Genomic DNA, 25578 nt, shown 5'->3' with positions numbered 1-25578 from the left:
GGAGCAGCGCGGACCGGCGGGGGGCGGGGCGCTTCCGGCCGGCGGTGGCGGCTCGGGGTCCGCACGTGAGTGGCGTTCAGGCTTCGCAGGTGAGTGGCGTTCAGGCTTGCGGGGGTGCCGGGCGGGGCCCGGGGCCGAGCTGCTGGTGCGGAGCCTCCCCCGGGCCCCCGAAATCGAGCTGGTCTCTCCGCAGCCTCCCTCCGAGCCTGGCCGGGGCTTCCCCCCGAGGAAGGACCAGCCCTCGAGGTCCCTTCGCCAGGAAGGAGCCGGCCTGAGACCTGGCTGCTTTCTTTTCTTTTTGGTTTTTGCCTTTCTGCCCCAAACGTGGCCTCCGGCGTTAGAAACTCTGTCAAAACAAGCCTCTCCCCTAACCCGAGCCGTCCCCCTGCTTCGGGCTGCCCACGGCCCCGCATCTGCGCCCACGAAGGAGGGGTCTGCGTGGGTAACTAACTGCCCGCCTCCTGTCTCTGCAGGGTGCGCACCCCCATGTCCGCCCCTGACCCAGGACCCCTCCCCATACCCTCTTGCCCCTCAAGACTTAATCCAGCCCTTCCTCGGGCCGGAACACTTGTGTCCGGAGTATTTTTCTGATAGTCGCCCCGCTCCCCACTCACGCCCTTGCACACTACTGGCTACTGCCGAGGAAACGTGGTTTCTCACATCCTCCTCCTAAATTCCTCAAGCTCTCCTCTAAGGAAGAGCGTCTCCCCGCCTACAGGAAGGGGTAGAATGCAGGTGGTGCCCCACTCTTCTCTCTCCTGCCCCAACTCTGCCCCTGTGGCCCAAGAGGGTATCAGTGGCAAGGCTTCAAACCGTTTTAATTTTTTGGCCGTGTTGTTTCCTTTTGGTTTAAGAAATTGTTTCAGAAGCAATATCTGAATTTCACTTTTAAAGGAAGTTTTTGTCTCTCCAGCGGGACCGGTGTTTCCATCTCCCTTGTATCAGGCTCAGACGTGAGGAAGCGTCCACAGTGAGCCCGTGTCTGGCGCTGAGCCTCCTCCCGGTGCCACGTCTGGCCCTTCCTCCTGCCTTTTGTGCTTGGAGTCAGTCCCTCGCAGGTGACCGGGGGTCCCCTATTTCCTCCTGGTTTTTATGGTGGTTTTATATTAAATGTTTCCTTAAGGATGGATTATGGCCTTTAGTTCCCTCTGCTCTCCACAGGGCCAAGCAGTGCACAATCACACTGTCCCCCAGTAAATATTGCGTTAGCTGAAAAGGTCGTTCGGGATTTTCCCTAGCATCTTATGGAAAAGCCTGAACAAACTTTATAGCCAACCCAATAGGATGAAAATAGGTCCCAGCAGGCTCGGCACCCGCACTTTGCAGACCAGGAGACTGACTCAGAAGGGTTAAAGGACGTACCTTGGGCTGGCTGCTGACATGCCTAGGATTTGTCTTTGGGACTCTTGCTACATCTGAATAAACTTCATTTCTGTTGAGCTGTGGTCTCAAGGGGCTACCATTTTATGTTGCACACGTGAGTAGTCCTGTGGCCTCACCCGTGGCGTGAAGTTGGACAGAGCCGAGTGTGAGGGTTTGGGAGGGAGGTGAGGTGGGAGTTGCTGCCTTTCCACGCTGGGACCTGGCGACGGATGCTGTCAGCTGCCTGTGGTGCTGCCTCGGTGACCGGGTGAGAGGGAAGCCAGGGGACACAGCTGGCCGGGAGGGAGAAGACAGGACTCGTGACAGACACGCCACACGGCCCGAGCAGACCAGCCAGGGCTGGTCAGTGTGGGGATAACAGCTCTTCACTCCTCAGGGGCTGGAAGAAGTTGGCATTTTACCAGGTGACACGTGACAGGGCTGTGATTCTCACAGGCTGCCTAGGTCAGCCAGGACCATCTGCTAAGTCCTACATGTCTGCTCCACGGAGCAGGGAGGGGTGGGGGGCGTTTGGGGAAGTCGTCATAAAGGGATGGACATGACCAGCTGGAAGGGACCGTAATGACCCAGATCTTTATGGGGATGAAAGGTAGGTGATGATGAAAGACAAGTTAGACCAGAGCTGTGGGGTTTATATAAGGCACTTTTCTTTATGTTCTCTTACTAGCTTTAACCAAAGACGTGTATGTCAACTTAAACATGAAGTTTACTCCTTACAAGGTTACATAACTGATGCAGGAAGACCACCCTGCTCCCAGCGGGGCCAAAAGACAGTTCTCGTATTTTTGTTTCCAGCATGAATTAGTAATTTATTCATAGAGTGTTCTTGATCAACGAGTATTCAGGAAGCCTGCTCTGACCTGGCCCTTTCCAGTGTCCTGTGTGTGTGTAAGGGAGGGAGGGTGCGTGTGAGTGTTGTTTGCACGCTCACGTGTGACTGTGCGTCCAGAGGCATCCTTGGCGTCTGAGCATGTCGCTGTGGGGACCAGTAGCTGAGAGACTGGCAGCCCCTCTGGGAGGAGCCCGAGGCCTACCAAGGCCTGGTTTTCTAGAAGCAGTTTGGGGCCTGCTGTCAAAGAGAGGGTTTGAGGGGACCTTGTTTCAGAAGAGGTTTGCAGGTTCCTCAGCCCCGGAAGTCTAGAGGAATCCCTGCCCCCTGCAGCACCTCCATCCCCTGCCTTGGCCGCCCTCAAAGGAACAAGGGCTTTGTGAAGGTGGATAGGTCAGGTGGGCCGAGAGCAGCTACAGCGGGAAGGTTGGTTCTGGAGGTGGGACGTGGCTCTGAGGTCGCCCAGCGCCTATGGCTTCCTTGCTTCGTCCAGTGGCATCGCCCTTGGCGTTTTCCCGGGAGGCCAGGTTGCTTCCAAGAGAGCCACTTTCAATTTGGAGCCGTAGCGAGCGACTCAGAGGTCACTGTGGAAGCTGAGAAGTGCCAGTGTGCCCAGCGCGCCAGGCAGCCCCCCTCCGCTGGGCAGGCCTCTTCCCTGCGCCACCTGCCGGCCAGCTCGCGTGTTCATCACCTCCACGACACCGCCCCCTGCCGCTCCCCAGCACGTCGAAAGTAGCGGATGTGCCTAAGGTGGTCGAGGCACGGGCTCCGTAACGTTTTTCTTTCTTCCCCCTTTTGCTTTCCAGCTGCTAAAGCACGATGTGCGTGAGAGAGGCACCCACGGCTCAGACGGTGAAATCTCGATTTGCCAGAAACCAGCTCCCGGGGCCCCTTTACCTTCCGGTCCGTGTTTGAGGGGAGAAGCTGCCACCGTCCCTGCAGAGAAGGCTGGAGGTTCCAACCGTGGAAGCCTCGGGCGGCTGACACTCGTCCCCCCTGCAGAGAGGGCCGGGAAGCTGCCCGAGCCGAGAAGGGGCCTTGGCTTGTGGCGGCCCGCATCAGCAGGACGCCAGTGGGCGAGGGAGGTGGGAGGGGAGGGAGGCTTGGAAAGGCCTCCAGTACTGGCTCAGGTGCGACCCCTGTCGGCCGGGACGAGCCCCCTCCTCATGGCCTCCAAGCCGGCTGCCGGGAGGACCCCGGGGGAGAAGCGCAAGAGGGTGGTGCTGACCCTGAAGGAGAAGATGGACATCTGCCGGCGCCTGGAGAAGGGGGAGAGCAGGAAGGCGCTGATGCAGGAGTACAACGTGGGCATGTCCACCCTGTACGACATCAGGGCCCACAAGGCCCAGCTGCTCCGCTTCTTCGCCAACTCCGACTCGGACAAGGCCCTGGCGCACCGGCGCACACTGCACACGCCCAAGCTTGAGCACCTGGACCGCGTGCTGTACGAGTGGTTCCTGGTGAAGCGCGCCGAGGGCGTGCCCGTCTCGGGCCCCATGCTCATTGAAAAGGCCAAGGACTTCTACGAGCAGATGCAGCTGACCGAGCCCTGCGTGTTTTCTGGCGGCTGGCTCTGGCGTTTTAAGGCCAGACACGGCATCAAGAAGCTGGACGCGTCCAGCGAGAAACAGGCGGCCGACCACCAGGCTGCAGAGCAGTTCTGTGGCTTCTTCCGGAGCTTAACCGCCGAGCACGGCCTGTCCCCCGAGCAGGTGTACAACGCCGATGAGACCGGCCTCTTCTGGCGCAGCTCGCCCAGTCCCAGCCCGGAGGGCGGGGCGGTGCCCGGCCCCAAGCAGAACAAGGACAGGCTGAGCGTCCTCATGTGCGCCAACGCCACGGGCTCCCACAGGATCAAACCCTTGGTGGTCGGGAAATGCGGCGGCCCCAAGGCGGTCCAGGGCATCCAGCACCTGCCTGTCGCGTACAAGGCCCAAGGTAACGCGTGGGTGGACAAGGAGATTTTTACTGACTGGTTCCATCACATCTTTGTGCCCGCGGTGAAGGAGCACTTCCGAGCCGTGGCTCTGCCCGAAGACAGCAAGGCCATCCTCCTGCTGGACGGCTCCCGCGCCCACCCGCGGGAGGCCGACTTAGTTTCGGAGAACATTTTCACCATCTTCCTGCCCGCCAGCGTCACCTCCCTGATCCAGCCCATGGACCAGGGCATTCGCAGGGATTTCATGAGGAACTTCGTCACCCCTCGCGGCACGCTGCAGGCCTTCACCCCCCGATGCAGCGTGCACGACGCCGTGCTCGACGTGGCCTGCGCCTGGAACGCGGTGCCGGGCGCCGTCTTTAGCCGGGCCTGGAGGAAGCTGTGGCCCGAGGTCACGCTCGTCGAAGGCTCGTCTTCAGAGGAGGAGCCCGAGCGCCTCAGGACGAAGCCTCCCGACCAGACCTTCGTGCACATCCCCGGGCTCGGGGGAGGCGCCCCGGCCCGCCTTGGGAGTGCGGCCACGGGGAGTCCCGAGCTGGCCGAGGCGGGGGTGGGTGACGAGGCGGCCTGGGAGCAGGCGGCTGCATCCTTTGACGCCGTGGTGCGCTTTGCGGAGGGGCAGCCCTGCTTCTCGGCCCAGGAGGTGGGCCAGCTGCGCGCGCTGCGCTCCGTGTTCGGCAGGCGGCAGCAGGCACAGCGGTGCAGGGCCCTCAGGGCCGCAGTCAAGCTCGAGGCGCCCTGGGAGCACGCTGGGCCTCGCGGCGCCCGGCCTCGCTCCCCTCTGCCCGGCTCGTCCACAGCGGGTGAGGCCTGAGGCAACGGGGCCCGACCTGCGGTCTCAGGGGTCACGTCCCTCAGGACGGCCCGCCCCGTCCGGGTTTTGCCGTGTGGCCTGTCGTGCCACATGGGTGCCAGTGGGTCTTCCTGAAGGGCCCACCCAGACCCAAAACGTACCGGAGCCTCCGGTGGCCGGAAGCCAGCCTCGTGTTTTCTGGCTGAGCCTTGCTGTGTCCGAGGGTGGAGATGTCTCTCTGTCCAGGTGGGGAAGAGCCGCCTTCAGCTGACCAGTGGTGGTACCCGCTGCCACTTGACTGGGCTGGTACTTCCTGTGGCCCACCGCTCCCCTTCTCCAGGACTCAGTCTGCTGGTCTGGGGGCCGGCCCTGAGTCGGGCAGTTCACTGAGGGCGGGACTCAATAGAATAAGAGTCGGTGTGGGCCCTGCCTGTGGCTCTGCAGGCCACACGTCCCCCTTCAGTCGTGAGCTCACGTAGCAGCACGAGTTTCTCCATGCTGCCAGCACATCCCGCCTCTCAGGCTCAGACCCCAAGATGCAGCAGGCTGCGCGCCTACTTGATGTGGTAGAAGTGCTCCGTTAAAGCCAGCAGGAGCGGGCGGCTGGGCCCGTCACCCCAACGTGGGGCCACAGGGCACTGCCAGTGTGTCGAGCATCTTGGCTCCGAGTCCAACCTACAGGCCTCATCCCCCATAATTTCACCTTTACAGCCCCTGCATTAATAAACTTTGACCAGATGTTCAGAAATTAGCCTTAGGCGATATAACAAAAACAGTAAAGCTCGCAGCTGAGCTGTCTAGCAGGATTTGAACTCCTGTTTTCAGCTGTGGAAAGCTGGCTGTGCTGGTGGTCTCGCAAAGGCCGGTCGCGGGATGGCGCGGCTGTGTTTCCTGTGTTGCAGCTGATTCCCACGTTCTGCCATGTCACTCATCAGCACAGCCGTAGGACAGAGCCCCTTATCGGCCGTGGTCGCCCTCTTCGAATGTACGTGAAATGGGTGAGCTTTTCTGTGCTCTTTTCACTGCTTCGCCTTCAGTTGCATCCCCTTCTTGGGTAGCTGAATCGGCACATAGTTTTCATTCCTGTGTTTGTTGCGTGCCGAGAGCCCTCCGTGAGAGCCAAGGAGAGCTGAGGGCTTGCTTCGCAGTCGGCTCTCTGGTGTTTCTACATCTTTCCCAGCAGTGCGGTGGCAGTCACGGCCGGCCCGGCGCTGCTCTAGTGCGGTGGCAGTCACGGGCGGCCCGGCGCTGCTCTGTGGACCGTGCGTTTCCTGCTTCAAATGCGGGTATGAAGATTGGGAAACAAGCACAGACCGTTCTCACCGTGTCGCTGCTGGCTCTTTGGGCCAGATTGCCTCCTGCTGTGTTGTCACATCGGTTTCCTTCCCGTGTTTGGGGCGACATCTGTGCACCATGTACTTCTGTGCCACTTTTGGACTCCTGTGTGTCCCCTGTGCGGTTGAGTTGCAGCTGCTTGAGGTGTTGACAGGGTTAGATGTCAGGGGCGGCAGCGTGGAGATGGACAGACACGCGGAGAAGCTCCTTCCCCACTGTCAGCCCCTCGACCCCAGCCCAGTGGTTCTGGAGTAGCGGGACTGTGCTGGGGGGGGGACGGCCCCCCGTGGGTGCTCTGTCCCCACCAGACTGTAGACCCCAGGCCAGACTCCTGTCCTGCCGTCACAACCTGCCCCCGTCCTGGCTGTGTTGTGGCCGATCAATGAGCTGGCTGAGGGAGTCTGTTCTCCTTCCAGGACCAGACACGCCCCCTGTGCTGCGTTGTTCTTCAGGGGCAGGACTCGGCCCTGCCTGCTTCCCTCTCCCCTAACGAGCCGGCACGCCCCCTCCTCATGGCCTCAGTGCTGGAGATCCTGGTCGGTGCGAGGTTTCTCGGGGTGCAGACTGAGGTGCAGCGTGAGGTGCACGTGCCCGGGGAGGACCGGAGCCCGGCGGCGCCCAGCTACCCATGGGTGCCCCCGCCTCTGCCCCGCCCCTGAGTGCCCACCCCTGGGGCTTTGCTCTTCACTCACCATCCAGTTTCTGAGAGCCTCAAGGGGTCAGAATGTTCTGGTCTCAGAATCTTTCCTAAACAGTCTTAGGGGGCCCCACTGGACTGGGTGCGAAATCGGAGCCGGGTGGGAAGGCCTCCTCATCTGCCCGTGCATCGGCCCCTCTGTCTCCTCTCCTGAAGCCCCCGGGGGCAGTGGGGTCTCCGTCCTGCTGGCAGAGCCTCTTCCAGGCCCCCTGCTCACCCTGCAGGGGCAGCGAGCTCAGGCACAGCGGGAGTGGTGCACACTCCTCCCACCCCAGGCAGGCAGCACCGGTGCCCTGGGATAAGCCCAGGAGTCATCCCTGTCGGGACTCGGCGGGCCCCTTCCGGTCTGTTTGCCCACCTTGACCTTCCCCCTTCTCGGTGGTCAAAACGACTTGGCAGACCCCAAGCTGGGAGGAAGCTGCCTGCGGCCGCACCGTGTCCTCAGCCTCTCCTTCCCTCTGCGGGAGGAATCGGGGCGTCCCCGGAGCTGGACGGGCAGCAGGTGCCACCCCTGCCTGTGGTGGATAAGGGACCGTTCCTGGGCACTGCCCGCAGTGCCGGGATCCAGGGAGAGGAGACCAGAGTCTGCTGGGAGGCCTGGGGCCCCCGACTCAGGACAGGCAGCCTCCGCCGGGGTTGCCCCTTGCCTGAGCCTGGCCGAGCAAAGGCTGGACTCGCAGGTTGTAGATGGAATTCAGGCATCTGCCAGGGGCTGGGTGGGTCGGTGGTCCTTCACAGTCTCTTTTGCTTTGGATCCGCTGCCTGCAGTGCCTGCTCCCCAGTGCTGGGGGGTCTGCAGGCGCCCCAGGTTAGACCCACGGTGTGGGAGGTCCTGGAGGTCCTCCAGTTGGGGAAGGCTGAGCCTGCGTAGGGGTCTGGGGTGAACTGCCCCGCCTCACCAGTGTTTCCTGCGGGCGGAGGGGGGGGGTTGCGGGGGGAGGCAGCTGAGGCCCTGCCCTGGGCGTGTCCACGTGGTAGCACTCACACCTCTGGTGAGCCAGGTGGTGGGGTAGGGGGGATTGGAGGGTGGGTGGGTGGAGGGCAGATGAATGAAGAAAGGAAGGCAGGCAGTTGCAGCCTCTGCTTGGACCTTTTTGGGCCAGGATTACCCAGGTCGGAAGGCAGAGCCCTTTGGAGGCAGCTCGGGGCCACCGTAGCCAGATGTTTCTGGAGGGATGGAGGTCGGCGGCAGGGACACACGCTGCTTCTGTTCCTGGGAGGCTGTGGCACAGGGGCAGCAGCATTTTGGGCAGACAGGACCTGCCTGGGCAGCCCCAGGAAGGAGGCATCCGCAGGCACCAGCGTCAGTGGGTTTTCTTGGTTCGTAAACGTGCTTCTGTTTCGTCCACGTGTAGCGTTGCTCAGCGCCTGCTGCGTGCTGGGCATGGGGCTCAGCTTGAGGCCAGAGGGTGGTCAGACAAAGTCCCTGTCCTGCTTCCAGGGAACACAGGTCTCCCGAGAAGGGCTGCGGGGGCGGCCGCCCCGTCCGGCAGTTGCTTTCCCGGGTTGCAGCCGCCGTGTCCGTGAGGACGCGGGGCACGTTGCTGAGGGGAGCCCAGGTTGTGTGTGAGGGTGCTTCACCTGCGTGGCAGGCCCGGGAGGCCTGGATTGCTGCCCCTTCCACCTACCACTCAGCTCCGGAAGCAGGGCTGTCACTCACCCCCAGCCCCAGAACTGTGCGCAGAGGTTCTTCCCGGGGAGGAGCGGACCGTGGGACAGAGCTCCTGGCCCCTCTGCTAAGGAGCTGACTTGGTTTGCTGCAGAGTGTGGAGAAGTGCGAGCCTGAGTCTGCTCTCAGAAACCGGACGTCGTGGAGAAAGGCCAGTGGGAGGAGGTTGATAGATGTACTGGTGATGCAGGCTAAACTGTAGGCTGTCTGTGGGTCAGGGAAAAAATCTCAAGCACTGAGCTCAGTATCGATTCCTTCAAAGGAGCCAAATTTGACTGGATTGGTCTGAGAAGCAGCGTACACCCAGGGCGTTGTTAAAAACAACAGAGCAGCCGGCCAGCTGTGAGTGGAACTTAACAGCTGGCTGTGGGCAGGGGCCACACAGAGCTTTGGCAAAACCACTGCCATGGGGTGGGAGGTGGGCGGAGCGGGGGCCTGCTGGAGGCCGCACCCCTGAGAAGGAGCATGGGGGCTCCGTCAGGGGCTGCAGGGGAGGCACTGAGGTGACCCAGCCAGCCAAACATGAAGCAAACAGATCACAAGTCCCAGTTTGGGGTGACCAGTACCCGGAGCTGGTAGATATATGTCCTAAAAGGATCCGTTTCCAACCAAACATTATGAACATGCAAAGAAACAGGAAAATACGGCCACATACCATATTGTTACCAAAAAGCAGGCAACGGACACTGCCTCAGGGAGTGAGATGTTGGATTTAACAGGAAAAGACTTCCAATTGGCCTTTACAAATGTGGTCAGAGAACAAAAGGAAACCATGATTAAAGAAGTAAAGGGGGAAAAAAGAAAGGAAGGTATCAAGTAGAGAGTATCTATAAAAAGATTATAAACAAAAAGTTACTTTAAAAAACCTGGAGGGACTTCCCTGACGGTCCAGTGGTTAGGACTCCACGCTTCCACTGCAGGGGGCACGGGTTCGATCCTTGGTCGGGGAGCTAAGATCCCACATGCCGCGGGGCGTGGTCAAAAAACAAACACACCCTGCTTCTGTGACCATCTTATTTTTATTTTTTTGCAGTACGCGGGCCTCTCACTGTTGTGGCCTCTACCGTTGCGGAGCACAGGCTCTGGACGCGCAGGCTCTGGACGCGCAGGCTCAGCGGCCATGGCTCACGGGCCCAGCCGCTCCGTGGCATATGGGATCTTCCTGGACCAGGGCACGAACCTGTGTCCCCTGCATCAGCAGGCAGACTCCCAACCACTGCGCCACCAGGGAAGCCCTTCTGTGACCATCTTAAAGGAAACTCAGCTATCTTAATTAAGAATAGACGACACCTTAATACAAGTATTAAAAAAAAACAAAAAAAAAACATTCCTCTTAAAAAAAAACAAAAACCATGGAAATTCCAGAGTTGAAAAGTACAACAGATGAAAAATTCACTGGAAGGGCTGTACAGTAGATGTGAACTAACAGAAGAATTAGCGATCTTGATAGCGCTCGAGATTGATAGATTATTCCATTCAAAGAACAGGATGGAAAGAACGAAGAAGATGGATGGTCTCAGAGCCACGTGGGACAGTCTCACCCACTGCCCAGAAAGGAAGACCGAGGCGGGAGTAGCAGCCTGGTCCTCCGTCGTGGTTGGAGGTCGTGCCGCTGGGACCTCAGCCCTCCCGAGCCACCGCTGCTGCCTGCCGCCTCTCCTACCCAACCGGGCCTACGGGGGGCACAGGCCTTCGCGGGTGGACGTGGGGCCTGTCCCTGTGACGGCCCCATTTCACGGAGGGGTCCTGAGGCCTGCCCCAGACCGCAGACTTCCTGCTGTGTGACGCCCGGTCAGTGTGGCCACCGCTGTGGACTTTGGGCAGGAGGGGATTCTTGGGCAGTGCCGGAAGGGTGGGCTGGATACCCCAGGCTCAGTGGGGGAATGGCCACATCCCTCTGACACGTGCGCAGGCACAAAAAGCCCATCGCTACCGCAAAAAAAAAAAAAAAAAGGCAAGAAACAATCAGGCAAAAATAATTGGGCTTCCCTGGTGGCGCAGTGGTTGGGAGTCCGCCTGCCGATGCAGGAGACACGGGTTCGTGCCCCGGTCCGGGAGGATCCCACATGCCGCGGAGCGGCTGGGCCCGTGAGCCATGGCCACTGAGCCTGCACGTCCGGAGCCCGTGCTCTGCAATGGGAGAGGCCACAGCAGTGAGAGGCCCGCGTACAGCAAAAAAAAAAAAAAAAAAAAAAGCCCATCACGCTGGCCAGGGCCCAGGAACTGGGCTCTGGAAGCGAGTCCTGCTTCTTGTCGTGAGCAGCCCCAGTGAGAAGAGGAGCCAGAGGCCCAGCGGGGTGGGGGCCCCAGCGTAGCTCCTGGGGTCTGGGTTTTACTGGCTGCCCCCAGCCCCTGGCAGAAGCCAGGCTGTGAGGTGTGGTTGTCACCCCTCTGACACAGCCTCTCCAGGGACGGTCTTCCAGCCTGGGGCCAAGGAGTGTGTGGATGTGGAAACTGCAGGGGGTTGTGGCACCCTCACAGACCCTTCCAGACCAGGGGCCTGGTCACACGCTGAGACCTTTGTTCTGTCTTCAGGGTCTGCACAGTGCCCTCTGCTGGGCTCATGAGGGAGTGTAGGTGGCCCCAGCCTAGAGGCTTGAAGGAGCTGGAAGGTTCCTGATCAGCCAGGACTCAGGGATCTGCTGTGCTTGGCCTGGGTGAACCCTGACCCTGGTCCCACGCTGAGCCTGGCCCTGGTCCCACGCTGAGCCTGGCCCTGGTCCCACGCTGAGCCCTGGCCCTGGTCCTGGTCCCACTCTGAGCCCTGGTCCTGGTCACACGCTGAGCCCTGGCCCTGGTCCCACTCTGAGCCCTGACCCTGGTCCCACGCTGAGCCCTGACCCTGGTCCCACACTGAGCCCTGGCCCTGGTCCTGGTCCCACGCTGAGCCCTCAGCCTGGCCCCCATGTTCCCTTAGCTCATAAGGAGGGCAAAACCAGGGAGCCTGGAGCCCTGTGTAGGTTTCACTCCTCTCCTGGGGGAAGGCAAGAGCCTTTGCTGACCTCCTCCCTCCTCCCCCACATGTGACTCAGTGCTCTCTGTGGTCACAACACTCCCCCTCCTCCGCCTCCGCCCCAACTCCAGGTGCAGTGTGGTTCCAGGCCCTGGGTGACAGTGTCCCGGGGGTGGAGAGTGACTGTGAAGCTGACTCACTGCACGGCGGGGGAGGTGTGAGCGTCAGAGCTGGGCTCGCCCAAACGCAGACCCCAGCTGGTCCAGGCGGCTCCTGCGGGAGCATCAGGGCTGCGCCAGGCCCTGGTCATCGGGTGGGCAGGCGCACACAGGGCCCAGAGCCGAGACCCTTCCAGCCAGCCCCATTCGCAGAGACCATGGGGCTTGGGGGCCCAGCAGCCAGCTGCCCTGCCTCTGCCCCTCCCTCTCCAGGGACCTGGGCTCTGGCCCCTCCCAGTCACGAACTGGGGCCAGTGGCCTCTGGCTGCAGAAGTCAGGCTGTAGGCTTTGCGGTGGGGAGGGCCCCAGAGAGCCCGCCGGGGGCATCCTGCAGGGGCGGGGAACCTCCTTCTCTGTCCAGCCTGGCCCTGTGCTCACTCAGACACAGGTCCCACCTCCACAGGCCCGCAGACAGACACCGGTGGAGCCCAGGGGCTGGGAGTCACAGGCTGAGAGAGCTTCCCAGGGGGACAGTGGGAGGCCAGAAGAGGCCTGTGATAGCAAAAGGCCAGTGTCCTGGAGGGGGTGGGACCTTCCTGTTGGGGGCCCCTCTGCCAGGCTGTGGTGTCCCGACTGCAGTGGGGAACCTCTGAAGGTGGGGATTGGGGGACAGAGGTGTGAAGAGTGAGGGGCTGGGGAGCGGGTGATGGGCAGGCCCTACGCCCTTGTTCCCCAAGGCTTCGGTGTGAGCTCAGGCCTCCAGACACCGAGACACTGGCCACCACGAGAGTGGGCGGGGCCTCACTGCAGTGGAGAAGATGGACACCGGCTTTTATGTCTGGACCTGGCATGAGCGGGGGCCTGTGCCCGGCCTTCCCGCATCCCCGCAGTTCCCCAACAAGGCCTGGAGGTGGCCCTGCTCCCCACTTCCAGATCAGGACCCCACGGAGCAAGGGTGAGGTGGCCCTGGGTCCAGGTCCCGACCCTGTATCCTCCAGGCTCGCTCTCCATCTCTCCGCCACAAGCAGCGTACCCGCAGCCTGGCCAACAGCTGTGGGAGGCTGAGGCCCCACTGGCAGCAGACGGAGAAACGGAACAGGAGGGCGAGAGGGTGGGGGGTAGGGGGCAGCCGGAAGAGGGGTCTAAGGAGGGATCTGTTAGCTTAGGAAGCAGCTTGGGCCCCAGGATGCTCCTCTGAGAAGGGGGCTCAGCTGCGGTTTCCAGCGAGTGGGCATCTGTTCCCTCATTTTATTAATAACGCAGAACAGTGATGTCACTGGGCTCTCCGTGAGCCAGCCACTCCACTGACCGATTCTTCCTAATTGCGAAAAAGGAGTCTAGGTGTCCTCGGGAGGCTCTGCAGCGGATTCCACGAGGCCTTGAGTTGCCGCCGTCCACTAGACGCGGGCGTCTGGGCTGCCCCGCCATCCTAGAAGGGGGGCCCAGCCAGCAGGCGCGGTGACCTCGGCATTGAGGCTCAGGCCTGGTGGTCCTGGGCCTCCAGAGAGATACTGCTGGGCACCAGGCTGGCAAAGCAGCCTGGGCCGGGGGTGGGCAGCTGCTGCTACACCCCAGCTGAGACCTGGATGAGACCATGGGGCGGCAGCTAAGGGTGAGAGCTTGCGGCGCCGGCTGGCCCGGTTCAGTGCCCGTCTCCTTGCCTCCCGCGGCCCTGCTGTCGCCTCCACCCCAAGCAGCACTGGTCCTCGTTCAGTGGTTTGTCACTGAGAGGACTGAAGGTCGGACGTCAGAACACAAAATGGGTATTTCCGCAAACGCTTCGAAGTTCACCACCCACCTCAGCTCTGGTTCTCACAGGAAGGGACTTTCTTCTTTAGTGACAGAAAGGTCCTCCCAGCTTGTTTGCAAGAACGGGGGCTGGAAGCCACGCTCTGTTGAGGACAAGCACAGTGCTCCCCGCGCCCTGCCCCGGGTCCGTGCGTGGCCCACGCTGCAGTTGCATCTGATCTGTCCAACAAAGCGGAATCTTCCAGACACTTGACGACAGGGCCTCATCCGACCACTGGGTCACAGCTGTCATCCCATGATTCAGACACCTCTTGGAGACCCTTCTGGGGGGCTGGAGATGGGGCCACCTGGACAGACAGCCGCCCACTGCCCCCAGAGGGCAAAGTTGTCCTTATAGGAAGCAACGGTCTGGAGTTGGACGGTGAACTCCTTTTCTCCAATTAGGAAGGTGGGTTCAAGTGCGTGGCCACAAGAGCACGACTGGAACTTGAGCCCAGATCTGCCTCCCTCAAGGCCCTCACTCTTCATCAGTGAAGTGCACCGCCAGCCAGAGGGCAGGCGGGTCAGGGTGGTCGTGTGGATGGTGAAGGTGGTGATAGTGATGTCGATGGCTGTGCTGGGAATGACGGTGGGCTGCGGTGGTTACGGAGGGTGGAGAGGAGATGGTGGGACACGGTGACAGTGGTGATGGTTGTATGTACTGTGCGCAGTGGAGGTGGTGGCTTTGACGGTGGTGACAGGAGTGATGGGGGGTGGAGAGGACGGTGGGGCTGGGGACGGTTGATGGTGGAGGTCACGGTTATGATGGGGGGTGTGGTAGAGGTGACAGTAATAGTGGATGAGGACGAGGATGCTGGCGATGGGGGTGCTATGGTCTGGATGTTCGTTTAACTGCTGAAATCCTAACCCCTAAGGTGATGGTACTTGGAGGTGGGGCTTTGAGAGGTGGTCAGGTTATGAGGGTGGAGCCTTGCTTTGGGTTAATGCCCTTAAAAAAGAGACCCCAGAGAGCCCCCTCGCCCCTTCCGTCACCTGAGGACACAGTGAGGTCTGCAGTCCACAACCAAGAAGAGGGCTTTCACCAGAACCCTACCACCCTGGCACCCTGACCTTGGATTTCCAGCCTCCAGGACGGTGCGAAGTCAGTTTCTGTTGTTCGCGAGCCCCTCCGGCGGTGGTATTCTGTTCGGAGCAGCCCGGGTGGAGGCAGGCGGGGATGAAGGTGGCGTGGCGGCAAGGGTGCTGGTGCTGAAAGCGGGGCAGTGAGGAGCTCGTGTGATGGTGGTCGTGGTGGTTTTAACGGTGGTGGTGATGTTGGGGATGGTGGGTGCTGTGCATTGGATTGTGTCCCCCTGCCCAGAGTCATGTGACGAAGCCCTAACCCCCGCAGGACAGTGTTTGGAGATAGGGCGTTGAGGAGGTGATTATGGTGAGAGGAGGTCATGAGAGTGGGGCCCTAATCTGATAGGACTAATGCCTGTATCCGAAGAGGGTGATCACTCTCAGTTTCTCTCTTTCTCGCAAGCCAAGAAAAGGCCCTGTGAGAACACTTCGAGAACACAGCCATCTACTAGCCAAGAGAGCTCTCTCCAGAAACCTAATGGGCTGCCACCCGTATATTGGACCTCCCAGCCTCCAGAACTGTGAGAAATAAATGTCTGTTGTTTAAGCCACCCAGTCTGTGGTATTTTGTTGCAGGGTTCTGAGCTGACTGAGACAGTGGGGATGGTGAGGGTGATGGTGGTGATGGAGGTGGTGATGATGATGGTGATAATGTGGTGGTGATGGTGGAAATGATGATGACAGTGGTGATGATGAGAGTCATGGTGGTGATGATGGTGGTGATGGTGGTGATGGTGGTGATGACAGTGGTGATGATGGTGGTGATGGTGGTGATGATGAGGGTGATGATGGTGATGATGATGATGGTGGTGATGACGGTGGTGATGGTGGAAATGATGATGACAGTGGTGATGATGAGGGTCATGGTGGTGGTGATGGTGGTGGTGATGGTGGTGATGGTGATGATGGTGGTGATGATGACAGTGGTGATGAGGGTGGTGATGATGATGGTTATGATGATGGTGATGATGAGGGTGATGATGTTGGTCATGGTGGTGATGACGGTGGTGATGATGATGACAGTGGTGATGATGGTGGTGATGACGGTGATGACAGTGGTGATGATGAGGGTGATGATGGTGGTGATGATGATGGTTATGATGATGGTGATGATGAGGGTGATGATGTTGGTCATGGTGGTGATGACAGTGGTGATGATGGTGGTGATGACGGTGATGACAGTGGTGATGATGATGATGGTGGTGATGACGGTGTGACAGTGGGCATGATGATGGTGATGGTGATGATGATGGTGATGACGGTGGTGATGATGGTGGTGGAGGGGGTGGCGGTGGCCATGGAGGAAGTGGTGTGACAACGATTACACAACTTGCAAGTGGGACACTCAGAATTCAGAGCCTGGACCGTGGGCCATGGGTGTCACTTGAGTGCCTCTTGCTGAGGGTGGCGTGGGGGAACACAGGTGGCACGTGAGCCTGCAGGCCTGCCTGGGACGGCCCTCCAGGATACCACCTCCCGCCTCCCCAGGCTCACTCTCATCTTGCCAGGGGAGACACCTAGATCCTGTGGGCTCCTGACGTGGCATTTTACGTTTATTTAGAAAAATGTGGCGCCTGCCCAGTTTGGCGAATGTGGCTTCCTTGTGCGGTGCTTAGGCTGTAAATGGAGGGCCCATTTCCACTTGGCTGCCCCCGGCAGGGGCTGGGGTAGCAGGAGATGGACGGCTCCCCAAGCTGCCCCTGCCCATGGAAGCGGGTGGTAGGCGGTAAGTTGCTGGGTGACGGGCCGGCTCGGATAGGTCCTGGGGCCGAGCTGGGCTGGGAGGAGGGCCTGGGAGGGAGGGCAGCGTGTGGGAGTCCTGACTCTGCAGGGGAGGGGAGAGGCCAGTGTCTAGGGGTGTCTCAACTCTTCCCCGAGGCTCCCCAGTCTCTGCCCCAACCTGGTGTGAGGGAGCCAAGCCCCCAAGCCCCACCTGTTGGGGGTACACAGGGCCCTGGGGACAGCCTGGTTCTGGGATGGGCGGTGCCGTCAGGGCGGAGAGCACGGAGCAGCCCCCAGTCGGTCTCAGTGTCCCCCACCCTCTCCAGGAGGAGGGGTGTTTGGGGCCGTTACCGGAGTGGACCTGCGGGCCTGCGGACGCCTGCTGGGGGCTGGGCCGGGGGTCTGTGGAAAGGCCCCCGTTTCTCAGCGCAGGGCCCTGAAACCTCACCCCGACCTCCGGGCTGGGGCTCAGACCTCTGCCCCCAGAGGCCGCATCCGGGCCTCCCCGCCAGCTCTCCTCTCTGCCCTGTGGTTTGCCCCGCAGCCCTAGAGGCAGTGCACACCGGAGGGCCTGGCCTCCTTCTGGGTGGACAAGGACAGGGCCGACAAAGACCACCGTCTGCAGGAGGGCTGAGGGGCCGGGCCAGTGGGCACCAGGCCTGGATTCAGAGACCGGACAGAGGGAGAGAACGAGGGAGGGGTGGTGGGAGAGCACCAGGCTGGGACCCAGGCAGGAGGGGAGCAGAGGGCAGGGGCGGCCGTGGGTCTGGGCGAGTGGGCCGTGGCGAGGAGGGCCCTGGAGCCCACCCCTGCCTCCGCCCGAAACCTGAGGGGTCCCAGAGGCTCCTCACCTCCAGCTGAGGGCCAAGGGCGGCACCTCCAGGGAGGACACCTGTCCATAGGGCAGTCATGGGCCGGCGCCAGCACGGGGCGGGGCGAGCCTGCTTCCAGAGCTGGTGGGCAGCGCCGACCCCCAGGACGGCTGGTTCTACCCTTCCTCGCTCTGAGGCCCAACCCGGCCTGAGCCTGCGGCCCCCCAGCCCTGCTGCCGGGCCTTCTCTTAGGGGCCCGTCCCCTGACGTGATGCCCCGCCCCCGCCCCCGCCCGGAGGCCTGACGCCCAGTCTGCGTGGCCAGGGAGGAGTGAGGGTGTGTTTAGAAGAATCCATGAAGTGGGGTGCGGGCGGGGACACCCATGGCAGTCTGGGCTGTGCACCCAGCTCCTCGGCCATCTCAGGCGATTCCTGACTCTTGGGACGTCACAGTCTTAACAGCCGGCTGGAGCTCAGCCAGGGGAGGGAGGCGGGGACAGGAGGAGGCGGGCGCTGTGCTGTGCCGGGATGGGGGAAGGAGCCTAGTGGTCTGTGCGGGCCTCCGGGGTCTGCACTGGCTTGTGGGGATCAGACAGGCACCCCCAAACCAGGAAGAGGCACAGTGCCAGCACGTGGTAGGGCAGGCGAATGTCCGAGACGTCATCACCCTCCCTGGGCTCCCCCAGCCACCCGGCATGGCGGCCCCCCCACCCTAGGGAGCGCTTCCAGAGGTTGCTGCCACCCCCTGGTCAGGCAGCTGCCTGGACATGGATCTTAGGACCAAGGATGCAGAAGAGGGGACATGGGTTGGGAACAAGGCATGCGGGTCAGGGGTCCTGCTGACCCGCCCCCCACCCTGAACCTCCGAGGGGCAACCCTCCCCCATCAGCTGAAGAAACTGAGGCTCAGAGGGTGTCCGGAGTAGCCCGACCCTGGACTTTGACAGTGGCCGATGGCAGCGGACAGTCAGACAGGATCGGCCTCAGGGCCAGGAGTCTCGGTCATTTGCTCACCAGCTGGTTCCCCAAGCACATTTCCCACCCTCTCTGCACCTCAACTTCCTCATCTGTAAAGTGGCTGACAAAGATGGTTTGCCCAGCCTGTTCCAAGGCACAGGGAAATGCTCGGCACACAGTGGGGCCCCTTCTCCCGCACGCCTTCTGTGTCGATCCTCTTTCCAGAGAGACCCCAGAACCAAGAAGGTGACCCTGGCAGGTGGGACCGGCTGCATAACTGGCGGGGTCCGTGGCAGAACAGAAGCACAGGCCCTTCGTTCAGTTAGTAAGAACTACGCGGCAGCAACGGCAGAGCACAGAGCCGGAGGGAGCGGACAGTGCCCCAGGGACAGATGCCCATCGAGGCACCCTGTGGGGCAGCCCGGGGATATGTCGAGCTGAGACCTGGGGCCAGGAGGCTGAGGCCCGGCAGACCCTGGGCCCCTGAGGGCCAAAGATCATCGTGGCCCATGCCTGGCATCTGAGAGGCCGACAGCAGACAGGGAGGTGCCCACCTTCGGGGGGGGGGGCGGGGGGAGTGGGGGAAGATGCCAGCCTGGGGTCGCCCAGGAGCCTGCAGCTGGGCAGGGCACCCGGGTCGGCGGCTGTGGGATCAGGAGCCCAGGAGGGAGCCCTCAGCTGGACCAGGTGGCCTGTGGATGAGACGGCCAAGTGGGGCAGGCAGCTCGAAGGGCTGGGGGCTCAGGCCCCAGCCCCCAGGGCGGGGAGGGAGAGGCAGCAGAGGGCATGGAGGAGGGACCACGGGCCAGGGAGGAGCTGGGACAGAGCTCGTCTTCGCTGCCGCAGCCTGCTGCCTGCACCTGCGTGGGGAAGCTCCTCGCGCCGTCACACGAGCTATTCTCAGCCTCTCTCCTTTTATGGCTCCGGAAGTGAGCGGTGGAGGCTGGCGCACTGTGCTCGCTCTGAGATGGAAATGGAAACACAGAGAACAGAAGGACAGCAGCCACCACCCCCTCCCTGGCACAGGCATCCTCAACACCCAGCTCCGGGGGCGTCCAGCCGAGCCAGCTGGCAGAGAACCACTCATCCTGGCTGAGGGGCCAGCAACCCTTGGGGTTCCTGCTGCACGACCTGGGCCCGCCTGGGCGTCCAGGGAGGCGGTGGCGGCTGCATGCAGCCTGGCTGGAGCCCAGTGGGGTGGAGAGGAGGGGGCGGCCGCCCAGCTCCAGCCCCCCAGGCGAGCTGCCAAGCCCTCACGCGGCCGGGCCACCGGCGGACACTGGGGCCGCGGCTCTCCCCTCATCCCCGACCCTTTAAAGAGCCCTCAAGCCAGCCCATCGGCCTCCCCTGCACCCGCGTCGCCCCGCTCACCCTCAGGCTGTCCCTGCCTGGCAGGGCCCCTCTGGGCTGCTGGCACACTTGGGGTATGGGGCACCTCTGGCCGGACGGAGACTCTTCAGGGTAGGAAGCAGGGGTCTGTCTACTCCATGTGCCCAGAGCAAGCTCAGGACCTGGCAGTCAGCGAGCAGGAGATCAGGAAGAACCCGAGCACACACACTCTGACACACTCTGACACACACACACGCGCTCTCAAACTCTCACACTCACAACACACTCATAAACTGGCACACGCAGGAAGACGCCGTGCTCAGGGGCTCCAAGGGGGGCACGTAAGAGGGAGGACAAGGCTCACAGAAGACGGGGTTAACACCACACTGGGAGGCTGAGAAGCCTTCCTGGAGGTGGTGACCCTGGCTCAGAGGTAGACCCCACGTAAGCCGTGCTGAGCTTCTATGCTTAGGTTTCAAAACTGGGCAGGCCTTTGTGAGCTAAACAAGGGGCGGTGGGCGGCAGGCTGGCCGGGGCATTCCTGTGGCGGGAATGGTGCACTCAGAGGCCCGCCCTTCCCTCCTCACCATCCACCACCGCCATCCACCCCCGTTGTGTGATGAGGATGGCGGGAACAGAGGGGTTAAGTGATTTGCAGGAGGTGACACAGCAAATGCCTTGGGGAGAAGTGGGGGCGGTGGGGGGAAGGGCAGGTGCCTGACTCCCGTCCCGGCTCTGTGGACATGCAGACCTGGCAGGGCCCCTGCCGAGGGGACGTTTAGCTCCAGATGCCGTGTGGGCGACCGCCCGAGAGCGGCACGCACCGAGGTGTCCTCGGCCTGTGTCCTGTGTCCTGTGTCCCGTGTCCCCTGTCCTGCGTCCTGTGTCCTGTGTCCCCTGTCCCGTGTTCCTGCCTCTCACACCTGCCTCCTGGCTCCACCCCGAGCCCCCGCCGGCAGAGCCACATGGCCTCCTCCCCTCGTCTCACCTCGCTGATGCCCCAGCAGGCACCCTGGAAGCTGCAGCTGCTCCTTGAAAAGCCTGAGCCTCTGAGCAGAGGCACGGCCTGCTGGTGCCCGCAGTGCCAAGGGTGGTGGCCCAGCAGGCAGCACGCCGAGGGCCACACGCAGCCCAGCGTCCTCCAGGGACTGTGTGGGGTCACGGTGATGGCCCTATTGCATGGGGCAACCTGCACTTCCCTGCTACCTCACCTTGCTCAGCGCCTGCCAAGTCGGGTTCCGGAACTGCTGTCTGATTGGCTGATTCACCTCACAGCTGAGCAGGGCAGAGCGGTGGCTGTACCCACTCTACGGGCCAGAAAACTGAGGCCAGGGAGGGGTGGGGCAGAGGGGACTCACCCGCAGTCACGCAGGAGGTGAACCGTGCTCACGACGCCTCCGGGAGCTGGCGGGCCCATCCCCACATCCTCGCACCAGCCTTTCCTGGCTTTGGCTTCCCGGCTGAGGGGCTCAGACCAGCCCCAGACCCTCTCGGGGCCTTGGTTTCCCTTCTACCATGGCTGGGGGTGGTGAGGAATGAAGGTCCTTTGAGGATGGGCTTCCCACACCTGTGCCTATGGCCCCGCGGCTCGGCCCCCTGGCCTAGAGGATGCAAGGAGCAGCTGGGTCGGGCACCGCCGTGCCAGGATCATCGGAAAAATACAAAACTTTCCTTGAAGACCGGACCGGGAGGCGCTAAGGCAGGAGGGAGGAGGGAAGACGGTCTGGAGTGTGGAGGCCCGGAATGAACAGGCTGCCTGTTCCGGGGACAGGACGCAGCACGCACCCTGCCAAACCGGGAGAGAGGAGGAAGTCCGGGAGGAGGGGCAAGGATGGGAAAAACTGTCCCTGCAGCCTCCCCGTGGCCCAGCGCCCGCTGCTTCCCATGGCCCCGAGGCGGGCCCTGCCCCCTCCCTGGGCAGCTCCCATCTCAGGTCAGCGAGTGCCCTGCCCTGCCCTGCCGGGTCTCCCGAGACCCCTCCCCGCTCTGCCCTGGCCTCCCGGGGTCTCTCAGGGCCTGCTCTGCTGCAGCAGACCTCTTGGGCAGGTGTGGCAGAGGGACCCCAGCTGTGTCACCTGCCGGCTCAGGGCTTGGGGAGGGCCCCCACCTCGCAGAACCTCTGTGAGATGAGGGAGAACATCTCCCGAGACAGGAGCCCGCCAGCCCTGGCGTCTCTCCCTCTCGCTGCCCCTCCATTTCCCACCTGGACGCTCTCTTTCCTGATCTCAGCTCTAAACCCTGTGTCCGAGCCCTCGGCCGTCCCTGTCTCTCCCTCCCCGCGGTCTGGCCCCGCTGCAGGTGGTCTCAGAGGAGGGTGGTGGCTGGACGCTGGCCATGACGGGGAAGGCCCACAGGGGGCCTGGCATCCTCCCAGCTGCCTAGGCTCAGACCCCTTCTGCCAGTTGCTCCCCCAGCACCTCTGCTCGCCCCTCATCACCGGGGCCTGCACAGATGTCCCTGGCCCCAGTGCTGCCTCGGGGGGCAGAGCAAGGAAGTAGCACTGCAGCCCCTTCCGAGGGGCCACAGGGAGGGGGTCCTGACCACGTCCCACCTCCCAGATCCCAGAGGTGACACTCTGACGGGAGGCTGTCGGCAGGACGAGGTGGGGGAAGTCCTCGGGCGGGGAGCGGGTGAGGCAAGAGGGCCAGCACTCGGCCTCGCTGGACGCCAGGCCCTGGCACTGTCACCCCATTTTACAGGTGGAAAGTTGAGGCTCAGGTGGGCAACGGCCAAATGCTTCCCAACCAGAAAGGGAGGGAGAAGGGCCCATAACTTTGTCCGTTCCACGGCTCATCCCAAATGTGTGCTCTGTTCCAGGCTCCGGCGACTCAGTTGTGAGGTGCAGACACGGGCCCTGGTGCCAGAGTCGCAGCCAGCGAGAGGGAAGCAGCACCGCGGGAGGCCTGGCTTTGGGCCGAAGGAAGGAGCGGCCCGCTGCGGGGAGATGGGGCAGGCGAGCGGCCAGAAGAAGCTGCGGCCAAGGTGGGCGGATCCTGCAGCACCGGGACGCCCGGGGCCCGGACAGCCCGCTGGCAGGCTCCCGGCGGGCACGAGGAGATGGGATGAGGCCACGTGACCCAGGACGGTCCCCCTGGGCGCAGGACGGGCAGTGGGTACATGTGGAGGGTGGGTACTTGGACCCCAGGCCAAAGCCAGGCAGTAAGGGTCAGGTTAGACTGAGCGGCGGACAGCTGCCCTGGCCCAGCTTCTCCTCCGCGAGCAGCTGCCACAGTGGCTCCTGGGCAGATGGCCGGGAGAGCGTGAGTGCGGGAGGTGCGGGAGCTCCGCCCCAAGGTGCTCCTGGGAGTGCTGGGTGCTCACGTGAGGCTGGGAGTCGCAGGACTGTGGCCGGGGCCCTGCTCGAGGGCAGGCCAGCTCCGGCCCCCAGGAGGGCCGGGGAGGGAGCTCGGGTTGCACGGCCTGTTCTGCCCTGCTGAGGGGTACCTCCAGCACCTCTGGGGGCCCAGGGACTGGCACTGAGGGGTCTGCAGAGGCCGGTGTGTGAGCCCCGTCGGGGAGGACTTGGTCACAGAGCAGCCCTGGGAAGGCAGCAGCTGCTGGGAGGGCGGGGGCTGTCCGGGGAAAGTGGAGACACCCAGGGCTCTGTTTGGGGTGGGTTTCCTGAGGCTGTGGACTTGCGGGGAGACCCCCGTCGAAATAAGCATCTTAGCATCAGGAGAGCATCACCTGGGGTCTGGGAGCCCGGGGCCCTAGGGGCAGAGGGGCAGAGCCCCAGAGGGGCTGGAATGGGGGCTGCGTGGCTCCCAGCGCTGGGCAGACCCTCCTGTGGTCACCCTGCCTGCCCACCCTCCCCCGCAAAGCCCCCATCTTCTAAGGCAGGCGAGACCTCGGGAGCTGGCAGGCCTGAGGAGCAGCAGACCAGCCTGGTTCTGAGAGCTGGGGAAGCCCAGGCCCCCCGCCTCCAGGCCCAGGCCTGGCTCCCCACTCCACCTGCCGCGCTCGGCCTGTGGCCCTGAGTCGTCCTGCTCTGGGTGAGGCTGCCTGTGGGAGGGGGGCACGGAGGAGCAGGGCGGGGGCAGCCCCCACCTCAGGCATGGGAGCTGGCCAGGCCCCTTCGCGGAGGCGGAAGAGTGGAGCCTGAGGCTGCAGTGTGGGGTGTGCTGAGGGCTTCTGGCGCGAAAGCTGGTAGCAACTAGGCGTTCCCGGATCAGTGGCTGTGGCCTGTCACCTGTCACGGCGGCCTCGCGAATGCAGCCTCTGGGCCGTGCCCCCCCGCCACACGTCAGGCTGGGCTGGCCACGCAGACGGCCCACCAAGGGTCTGGGTCAAGACCAGCCCTGCCTGCTGGGCTGCCCTAAGATCCCCTCTCCTGCCTGCCCCCCCCACAAAGGGGATGCCTCCCCTTCCAGTCTCCTGCCTGGGCCGCCCAGCTGGTCAGGGCTCCTGGGTCTGGGTGCCGGCCCCCAGGGGCCACATGGCCTTTGTCAACCGTGGGAGGAAGTGGAGGGGTGGCTCCTGGTCACTCGAGTGATGGTTCTGGCACTCCCACCGCATGCGTGTGCACGCGCGCGCGCACACACAATGCAGGTGTGCGAGCGAGGTCCCTGCCCAGCTGGCTCATCGCGTGCCTTTCCAGAGCAGGGCCCTCGGACGCAGGCCTGGGCTCACCCAGACACGGTCGCGGGCTCGCGGCTCCACTCAGGCCCCGCGGTGACCAGCCCGCTCGCCGCGGCACAGGCATCTTACACACAGGCTCGCACGCTCGGGGGTTCCTGTTCTCGCAGCTTCTGGCCCGACTCCCCCTCCCTGCTCTGTGCTGCCCCTCCACCCTCCCCTCTCTGCTCACCCACTTGCCTTTAATTAGAAATGCCAGGAGAGCGATTTTGGGGGAGTTTCTGCCAGAGACATTCCCCCACCAAGGGTGGAAGCTCAGAGAGGGAAAGGAGTGGCAGATTGCCTCTGGGGGGCGGCAGGGGGTGGCAGGGAAGGGGCCTCCAAGGGGGGCAGGGAATGGGGACTCCAGAGCGGGGGTACCCGCGTGCCCTTGAGTGTGCTAACGAGACCGGGGGGCCGGCGGGCCTGGTGTGAGGGGCTGGGCGTGGACGGGGATGACTGGACGGGGGGAGGATGGGTGGGTGGGGAGCTATGAGTATCTCTGTGGGGGAGGGGGGATGAGTGTGCAGTGTGCGTGTGAGAGCGGAAGACCGGCAGCAGGGCTAGGGGGTCTTGACTGGCCTTGGTTGTGTGTGGCACATGGTATGTGCTACCTGTGCGCATGGAGCAGCAGAGGACCTGGACCCACACCCATCATGACGGGGACACAGGGGGAGGGCCCCTCCCCACCACTGTTGCCAGGGAGGCAGAAGGGGGCCTCCCTCCTGCAGGAGTCTCAGCTTCCGGAGCCCCATTCCTTTTATGGTGTTTTGCTTCTCTACCTCTCCTGACTGCATCAGGCCACCAGCACCCTCTCCCCCCTGCAGAGGTCTTGGAGCTTCCGACCGGTTGGGCTGTGGCCTGGGGTTCAGGGCCTACACCCTGCGGTGGGTGGAGGGCCCCTCCGTCTCCTCCACACGCCACCCCCCCACGCCCCGAGAGCAGCTGCCAGGTTTCCTGGGAGGCGCTAAGTGGAGAAGTCTTGGGCCTCAGCAAAGACCTGGGAGAGGGGGCACGGGGCAGTCCTGTCCAGCTACTGCCACCTAGGCGACACACACCCACACCAAGTCCAGGGGCCCTGGGAGAGCCAAGGCCTGGGTGCCTGTCCCTTACCCGGGCGCAGGACCAGCCCAGGGCCTGGACGCAAGGGCGCCCGGGGCGGGGATAGACAGAAGCTCAAGGCCACGTCCGGGACCTCACACCTGACACCCGGGAGCGTGTGTGCACTGGAAAACTCCTGGAGGTCTTCAGCCCAAGCGAAAGAGGGTCTCAATATGGGGTCGTTGCCACGTCTCACCTGTGGCTGAACATCCTGCAGACCCGGACTGGACAGGATCAGGTCTGCGGCCGGCGGCCCCGGAGAGCAGTCCAGCGCCCCCGCCCCCCGCCCCAGTCAGGACACAGCAGACACAGGAGGAAGCTGACCCTGAGGCCCGGGGGAGGGGCTTCCTCCTTACCTCCGGCCGGGGGCGGCGGGGCGCTCACCGGGCCTCCCTGCCCGGCGCTGGCTGGCGGGGGG

The 25578-nt window shown here is 63.0% G+C and overlaps 2 protein-coding genes across 5 annotated transcripts; one reads left to right on the top strand and one right to left on the bottom strand.

Annotated features, from left to right (window-relative positions):
- Positions 1 to 12: 12 nt before the first annotated feature.
- Positions 13 to 15178, top strand: JRK (Jrk helix-turn-helix protein). 3 transcript variants are annotated; one of them, XR_004480894.2, is made up of 3 exons: positions 13 to 89; positions 3019 to 5942; positions 15031 to 15178. XR_004480894.2 is itself a non-coding variant. In XM_033419712.2 (2 exons), exon 2 carries the CDS (start codon positions 3379 to 3381, stop codon positions 4963 to 4965), a length of 1587 nt encoding a protein of 528 aa, XP_033275603.1. In that variant the 5' UTR covers positions 13 to 89; positions 3019 to 3378; the 3' UTR covers positions 4966 to 15178. The 3 variants fall into 3 exon arrangements, 1 of the variants encoding a protein (XP_033275603.1); XR_007472774.1 differs by having other exon boundaries at positions 3019 to 13953; XM_033419712.2 differs by having other exon boundaries at positions 3019 to 15178.
- Positions 15103 to 25229, bottom strand: LOC117199632 (uncharacterized). Of its 2 annotated transcripts, none has more exons than XM_049700729.1 (2): positions 20804 to 25229; positions 15103 to 19627 (listed from the first exon to the last, which is right to left on the bottom strand). In XM_049700729.1, exon 2 carries the CDS (start codon positions 15760 to 15762, stop codon positions 15103 to 15105), a length of 660 nt encoding a protein of 219 aa, XP_049556686.1. In that variant the 5' UTR covers positions 15763 to 19627; positions 20804 to 25229. The 2 variants fall into 2 exon arrangements, with proteins under 2 accessions (XP_049556686.1, XP_049556687.1); XM_049700730.1 differs by lacking the exon at positions 20804 to 25229 and adding an exon at positions 20434 to 20796.
- Between the last annotated feature and the right edge of the window lie 349 nt (positions 25230 to 25578).

Source organism: Orcinus orca, chromosome 17, assembly GCF_937001465.1.
Source record: "Orcinus orca chromosome 17, mOrcOrc1.1, whole genome shotgun sequence".
NCBI classification, from domain to species: Eukaryota; Metazoa; Chordata; class Mammalia; order Artiodactyla; family Delphinidae; genus Orcinus; species Orcinus orca.
This window is presented reverse-complemented; position numbering and strand designations above follow the sequence as displayed.

What these genes read in the sequence shown, in the direction of transcription:
- LOC117199632 (XM_049700729.1), bottom strand. Translation starts at nt 15,762, where the DNA reads ATGACCAACATCATCACCCTCATCATCACCATCATCATAACCATCATC.
- JRK (XM_033419712.2), top strand. Translation starts at nt 3,379, where the DNA reads ATGGCCTCCAAGCCGGCTGCCGGGAGGACCCCGGGGGAGAAGCGCAAG.